Source organism: Saccoglossus kowalevskii, chromosome 13 (assembly GCF_978046115.1).
Source record: "Saccoglossus kowalevskii chromosome 13, keSacKowa6.1, whole genome shotgun sequence".
NCBI classification, from domain to species: domain Eukaryota; kingdom Metazoa; phylum Hemichordata; class Enteropneusta; family Harrimaniidae; genus Saccoglossus; species Saccoglossus kowalevskii.
In genome coordinates, this window is record NC_140653.1 from 23,210,209 (window position 1) to 23,218,396 (window position 8,188).

At 36.7% G+C, this 8,188-nt stretch overlaps 1 protein-coding gene across 1 annotated transcript; it reads left to right on the forward strand.

Annotated features, from left to right (window-relative positions):
• The first annotated feature begins 753 nt into the window (after positions 1-753).
• Positions 754-7,803, forward strand: LOC144352344 (uncharacterized). The gene is made up of 8 exons (XM_085507362.1): positions 754-1,042; positions 1,300-2,698; positions 3,126-3,465; positions 4,730-4,921; positions 5,819-6,102; positions 6,439-6,517; positions 6,884-6,929; positions 7,391-7,803. Exons 1-8 carry the CDS (start codon positions 754-756, stop codon positions 7,693-7,695), a joined length of 2,934 nt encoding a protein of 977 aa, XP_085363488.1. The 3' UTR covers positions 7,696-7,803.
• Positions 7,804-8,188: the final 385 nt, after the last annotated feature.

The window sequence follows — 8,188 nt, forward strand, 5'->3', positions numbered from 1 at the left end:
GTGACTTTCCCGGTCCCGTACCTCAAGCAGACGAGATATAGAGACCAGACGATATTCCTCCCTGACATGTGTTGGAGAACCCCAACCCCAAGGCCAGAAGAGAAGAATTCCCCCGTGATATCTGTCTAACTTTCAGGTGAGTAGAGTGTGTCTCGTATTGCATGTTATAAGTTTAGTTTTATAAGTCAGTTCTGTCTAACTTTCAGGTGAGTAGAGTGTGTCTCGTATTGCATGTTATAAGTTTAGTTTTATAAGTCAGTTCTGTCTAACTTTCAGGTGAGTAGAGTGTGTCTCGTATTGCATGTTATAAGTTTAGTATTTAAACATCAATTACCTGTCATGCACAATTGTGCTTTGTGTAGGTATAGACTGAAATACACGTTATAAATTGAGAATGTCACAAATCAGTGTTTTAAGTTGCCGCCTCGGTCACGTGGCACACATTCTAGGATAGTCTGCTACTCTTACGGTGAGAGTGAATAAGGTGTTGCCCATTTGCTAATATTGATTGACAGACGTGGTCAACAAATATGGATCGTCAATTTAAAAAAAAAATAGCACCGATGAAGCAAAGGGTCGAGCATCTTCAACATATAATGAGTGATGATGGAGCAGAAACTGTGCGCGAAAGTTGGTAACTGGCATATCATCATATCATACATACCTATGAAAATTTACCCGTCATTTAAAGATTACTCATGTCGTCGTACTGTAATTTTTATTTATTTTTCATTTCACTTCAGCTCAGTGAAAATGGCAGAAGTGTGTGAATATTATGAAAACCTGGATCAACCAAACAACATCAGATGTCGAATTGAGATAAACAGACTGGTGGATCGTTTTCGAGATATTAAAAATGACACTGATGCTTCAGAAGCCCTCAATAAATTACAGGCCATCGTGAATAATTCAATGCCTCTCATCCAGACTACCCGGGCAATATGTAGTGTAATGGCAGGGGCACTTGAACACTTGGCAGAGGAAATGAGTGAAGCTATTGATAGTACCGCAGTGAGACTAGAGAGAGAAGAAAACGTTGATGGTGAGTTGTATAGTTGTGATGACCTACAAAGTACTAGTATTACTTCACTAGAAAATAATTTTCAACAGAATAGAAGTATTGATGATACATTACAATATTTCAGTAAAATAGTTTCCACAATGTATATATTGTACCGAGTATTGTTAATACATTATTTATTATTAGGCAACTATTAGTAAAAAACAATATTATCAAGTCGACCATGAAACCATGGTTTCTGGTTTATGTTATAAAACTCTAGTATATTTCATTTGCAGATAAGGCTAAGAAAAAAGTGGTCCGGAAACATCGCTTCATGTTATATAAGCCGAGTGAGAAGCAATCACCGCTTGAAAAGTTACATGAAAGTTCAAAGAAACTCGCTGAATTGATCCAATCAGCATTTGCAGTTGCAGCAAATGTTAAGATATCAGCAGATGCTATGACAAATATAACTAATGACATATCATCTAATGTTGGTGCAGCTGTAAACAAAACCGATAGACTATATGAAACGACTACATCACTTGTTGCAGAAGCGAAAGCTCTTATTGCAAATGTAAACTTAGGATTAACAGAAGCGAAAGATGGCCAACAATTGGCAAATGATCAAATTAAAAAGTACAGCATGTATGAACAGGAGCATATTGCACCATTGAGGACCACAGTTACTACATCTTCCGTAAAATTAGGAAAAAATGTGAAGAAGATACAAACACTTTCAGAGGAACTATCTGCAAAGATAAAGCAAGTAAATCATTTACTCGAACATGATGAAGCACATTGCCAAAAGATAGTCTTGAGAAAAAAATCTCGGGATCTCAGTGTATCGGTCGACAATACTAATCTCGCATTGAACACTATGGTACAGAACTTGGGGGGATTGAAAAACAGTCTTACTAAATTAGGACAGGCAACATTGGAATGTGATAGATCAAATGTCCAGCACGCCTTGAGCAGTGCAAATGCGTCACATAATTCTAACGTTGAAATTCTTGAGATGGCCAAAGCTATTATGAACGATGTTGATTTAGCAACACAGGAAACACGCAGACACCACCAAGACATAACACCAATGGTAGAGACTTTGCAAAGTAAATCCGAACGTGTCGAGCAATGTATCAGCGTACTGAATTCATCTGATGAAGTATTAGTGAAATCCATACGATTGGCTCAAAAAACATTTGAACAAAATAAAAAAACTGTGGCACATTGTGATAACTTATCACAACTTACACGAAATTGCCAGGAACATGCAGAAACACTGAAGGCACAAGCAGGAGACATTGATACCTATCTGGAGAAGACTGTCATCGCCGATCCCAACAGAGCTATATTTAATGAGATATCATTGAACTTTTCAGAAATTAAATCAGAACTATTGAGAATATCTGACAGTATCGACACTGAGGCAAGCAGTATTCTAAAATCAAGTGGTGATTGGAAAAGCAAAGAACTAGAAGAATCTGCAGAAGCAGCTTTATGTGTTGTAAAGAAAGCATCGATACAACTTAATGGCATAAAGTCAATTAAATGTGGCATGAAGCAGATTGTAGCGAATACGGTAATACAATCTATGAAACAAGCAAACAGTGAGGCAATCCAGTTGGTGAGGCAGTGCGAAGAAGCAAAGAATAAAATGTATGATGTAGATTGCAGGAAATGGCAATACATTTGGTAAGTTATTGTTATATAATAGAATCCAGCATATTCGGTATGCCAGGCCTTAACGTACACATGCATATCTTGTCCAAACTACTAGTATTGAAAAAGTGTGTTGTAGAGAATGACTAGTCTTTAGGACTAAAAAAAAAACATTTTTGGCAGAAATAATAATGAAATATTATTCGGTGAGTTTGGATATCCTATTCTGTGTTATTATTTCAACTTTGGTATACTTATTGTAAAATTGTGATCATGTTTACAATATATAGAATCTGGATGGTCTGTGTAAATACTGTCTCAGTTATATGTATGGTCACTTATTATAAAGCAGTATGCTACCGTGGCTGACATCCACAATACTCAATGCTGTCACTAAATATTATAATCTTTTTAACAATCACGCTAAATATTCTTCTGATTACTTTTTTTTATTGTTCAGCCTTCCCAATAAAGAATACCCACGCTGTGTACTGCGAATTCCTGGCAAAGATGCAGAGAGGTTTCAGAACTGTATAGAAGATCATGAACCAAAAAGGGATGAGCTATATCACACACTACATACAGAAAATGAACGCTTGGTCAGTAAACTGGTGGGAATAAGATGTTCTAGTGGTTCTAGTGTGGAACAATTAACTTTATTTGGTTTACTTGGTATCAGATATGTTTGTAATTGGAACAATGACCTTGGCGAAATTATAGTAAAGGAGTTCAACGAGTTAACAAAAAGATGGAGTATTTTACCAATTTGTTCTTCATCAAGGCAGTATGATATTCTTCCCGTAAGTTCAATTCATTGTAATTACAATTCATTGTGGTTCTTAAAATTACAATTAGCAAACGTTTATACAGGTTAGTGTTTTAAATATATATATATGTTCACATACATTTGTACCAACAAGAATTTATAAGATATATCAGGGGTAAAATTCTCTTTCTCTCGGGGTTATCCACACTTGCCAGGGGGGAAACTCGTCTCGTCTCTCTATCTCGTCCCCTTGAGGTACGGGATCGGGAAAGTCACTTTAACTTTACAGTCAAATAAGGCACACACAACGAAATACGTTTCAGCTCTCGTCTTAGTCGATCTTTTGGAGCACTCTATAAGACACAGCGCCCTGGGGAAAAGTCCCCAAGACTCTCACAAGGCTGAACCAAAACTCGCCCAAGACTGGACTGCCTCAAGGCTCGCCCCTGGACTGGACTCTCGACTGCGTCTGCACTCTCTCTCTACTGCGTCTATCGTGCTGTGCTCTTCAAGACCAACTCAAACTCTCTTTATTCATTTTCACAACTCTAACCAATTACAAAGCAGTAAAAAGACTCTAGGGCGTAACCTTCAATCATAAAGCCAATCACACTAAGTACTGAATACGTCATATCTTTTGATTAATCATTCACTACATTAATAACTATGAATATAAACTGTCAGAATGGGTAGTCTAAAAAGCGGTGGTTATCTGGTAATTAGTTCCAAATCACTGAGCCAAGTTCCGTCCAAAACTTCAAATAGGCCTACACGATGACAGACATAACACAGCAATTCGCTAATAATCAGTTAATCAAGTCGACCAACAGATACGCGAAAACAAATTCATGACAGATATATAACTTTGAAATAGAGTGAGATGGTATAAGCTACGTGAGTGCATCAATCAAATGGGTTTTAATCAGTAGCATCACAGGTTTGATTGGGTAGATGAACACTAACCACTTCTGCCACAGAATTACTAATTTGCATTAGTATTCTTAGAAATGTATTGTTATCATCTGATTTTGTGAAGACCTCGCGTGAAATCTCTATCGCATTTTACACCACTTGTATACTCCTGTCACTTTTGTTGTAGTAGCATAAATTCAAAAATTGTTTCAGAAATAATGGTGGAGAAAAAACATGAAATATGCATCAGTTATCCATCCCATGTAAGGTTGTTTAAACTCTTTATTTCAATCAAACAACCATGCCTGTCTTTATTTACATTGTTTGCTGCACGTTTAATTGAATGTATTCCTTGCTTGTAGTGACTTTATTTATTATTCACACAGGGCAAAATGTTTGCAGAAATTCGTCTTGGGCAGATAAACCCGATGTCTGTGTATGCAGTGGTTCACAGAAACAGGGAAGCATCATTGACAGTTGATGAAGAAGGAGGAATTATTAATCTACCAGGAATAGGTACAATTAAAGTCAGCTTTCCAGTAGACACATTGTCTGAGAGAACAAAAGTTCATGCATCTGTAAGTATATATGAAATTTCAAACCTATGCAAAAATGGCCTCAATTTTCTATAGAGGAGTCTACACCAAACATCACATTCCTCAAGATACATACATTTGTTTTCACTATGCTCGACCAATACAAAACAATATCAGTACTTTAATGTCAAAGGTAAATCGCCAGGCACCGGCCAAGTGGCCACACATAGGTAGATATACTCACCAATTATTGACTAAATATTCAGTGTACACATACGTTGTTTTTTGCATGTGAAATCACATGATACAAAACATATAATTCAATTGGTCATTATTTTCAAATCCAGGCAATTTAGGAGGGTCAATACTTTTTCTCGCCGCACTCATCATGAGTCTGTGACATGGTGACGCACTCAGTAAATACTTATGTCATCACAGTGACGTACTAAGTAAACTCTGATGACATCACGGTGATGCACTCAGTGGCAATTGGTGATATTACTGTGCCCCACAAAGTGAAGACTAATGACATTATGGTGATGCACTCAGTATAAACTGATAACATTACACACAATATAGACATCTTGGTGACACATTCTGGTGACTGGTGATATCATGGTGACGCACTCACATGAAACTGGCGACGCACTCAGTAGCATCTGATGACATCACTGTGACACACTCAGTATTGACTGGTGACATCACTGTGACGCATTCAGTAGAAACTGGTGACATCACTGTGACGCACTCAGTAACGACTGGTGACATCACTGTGACGCACTCAGTAGAGACTGGTGACAGCACTGTGACGCACTCAGTAGAGACTGATGACATCACTGTGACGCTCTCAGTGGCGACTGATGACATCACACTGACGCATTTGGGCAACTGGGTGCACCACAGTAGAGACTGACATAAAATGTTTTCTTTTTGTACCAGACAATATTTCCTGATACCAACAACACACCTGAGCTTCTGCAAAAAGCAATGTCCATCTTCTTACGTATGACATTTTCTCCACGACCAAAAAAACAATTGAAATTCAATTTAAAATTACCAAGGCCGCCCATAACCAAAGAATTCAACAAGGGAGAAGCAACTACTTTACATCTAATGGAAAAGGTGGACAACTCGATGTGGAAAGTGATAGCATCCCTTAGTGAAGAAGATGCATACTCGTTAGAACCAGTTAATTTCAAGGTTGACCAGTGTAGCCTGTTTAGGTATGTAATAGTTAGAAATAAACTGAAACATGAAGATTTTCTTTCGAAGATTTTAGTATCATCCGTAATTACTCATGTACAAATACTCAATATCAGAATCCAGAAGTAAATTTACAGCTTCCAAAAATAAAAAAGGGACAAAAACAACACAGTCTAAATTTAGAGATACCTCCTGGAAACCATCCAAGAACTGATGTCAGGTGTTTGAAATTTGGCTGATTGTATGGATTGATTATGTACATAATTGTGGCCATACAGCTTCAAAAGTTTTGAAAAATTTCTTTAGTTTTCCTTCGAGATTTATATTTTTCATCAACCGTTTTTGTCCTGTTTCAGACAAGTTGATTACAGTTGTGTCCGAACGCCTGTATCTGATGACGAGGATAAATTAGAAACTGAGCTACGTAAAGAAGAGGTAATTCAAATGTTCTTGTATTTTAACTGCACCATCCTCTATATATATATACATGGCTGTTATACGTTTGTGTCACTTTCGTAATAATTTGGATTTTGTTATATTATTATTATATTGTTATCTCGAAATAATTGTGCAAATCAGATCAATGACAGGATTGAATACATTTTCAGATAGTTTGCACTTTCGGTAATAATTAAGTCAATAAACCACGTTGAGTTTTTTTCAAAGTTCTATAAACTGTAATGCATTGTAAGTATATAGTTATTTTTGCCTGCTACCAAATTTCACCACAATATATGTATATTTAGGGAATATTTTTATAAACTACATGTTAAATGTAATTACATTTCAATCTGGTTGTAGGTGAAAAGGAGAGCAAATATGAGCAAAGGTGACAGAATAGTTGAAGGTATGTTTACACGCCATGCCAGATAGTTTCATCTATAATGTTACGTCTCTCTGTTCATACCTCATATACGATTATCGTCATAATATATATATAGAAAGTATATATTTAATTGGTCCAGCATGACAGAAACACGGCTGATTAGTCATTACGGGACACGAAACGCACCATGTTCCCATGATGCATGTAAGAATTTTGAATGACATCAATGACTGGAAGTTATAGTATAGTGTTACATGTGCGGACATTTGATATAACTATATTTACCTGTCATAGCTGTTCTGGTGTATGACAGGGAAGGTTATACAACACCAATTAAACCACGAGTTGTTGTACATGATTTTGATACCATGCAACAACATATCATGACAGAGATGACTTGCAACCACATTCATCATCACAACCTTGAATCTGGATTGTTTCAATCAATAACCACAAGCTCTTGTCTTTTCTTCTATACATAGAATGCCTTTCAGAACCAGCTTTAAGGAAGTTGGCTGCTCAAATCGGAATGGAATTCAAGAAACTTGCATGCTTTCTGATGATAACACAGGAAAAGATGGCAAAAATAATCCTGGATAATCCTAACGATACTGAGGAACAAATTTTTCAAATACTTCTCTTCTGGAACCGAAACAATGCTGATATGACACCGGGACAGAAAGTTGCAGATCTTCAAAAGCAACTCGATAAATGTGACCGAAATGACCTTGCTCAGTGGTTGATGGCAAACTACAAAGGTTCATGTGTCAGTAAGTTGAAGAATTAAGGGATGTAACATAATTACCTCTGCCAAAGGGATTATGTTTTCTGGCTGCATACGTTTGTTTAACCATAGACCTTAGAAAAACAGGGACGTGTACAGTTTTAGTTGTTACCTTTCTACGCTTTTTTTATATGTTATGCTGTGCCAATATTCACATTTGTCAGTGTATAACGGGTGCACTATGCTATATCGGTTATAACTATGATGAAAAATCCATTTGTTATAATTACACAAATGTTGACATGTCATTGTTCACGTTTGGGCAGTTTTGTTTTCTTGTAGAGAAAACTGTCCATTTTTGTTTCCCTTTCCTGTTTTCATAGTGGAATAAAAACTGTTTTTATTTTCACTAGTATCAATAGAATGGACTTGGCTATTCAGTTTTAATCAAATGTAATTTTTATGATTATATTTTAACCACAAAGTTGGCTCATTATGTGTAGCTACTCCCTGGCAGCCATGTTTGGCTTATATGGAACAGGCGAGGATGTAACAG

Coding starts and splice junctions, on each gene's coding strand:
- LOC144352344 (XM_085507362.1), top strand. CDS start 754: ATGGCAGAAGTGTGTGAATATTATGAAAACCTGGATCAACCAAACAAC. Junction 4,922..5,818: donor GAACAAAAGTTCATGCATCT/GTAAGTATATAT, acceptor TTTTTGTACCAG/ACAATATTTCCTGATACCAA. Junction 6,930..7,390: donor AGGTGACAGAATAGTTGAAG/GTATGTTTACAC, acceptor TTCTATACATAG/AATGCCTTTCAGAACCAGCT.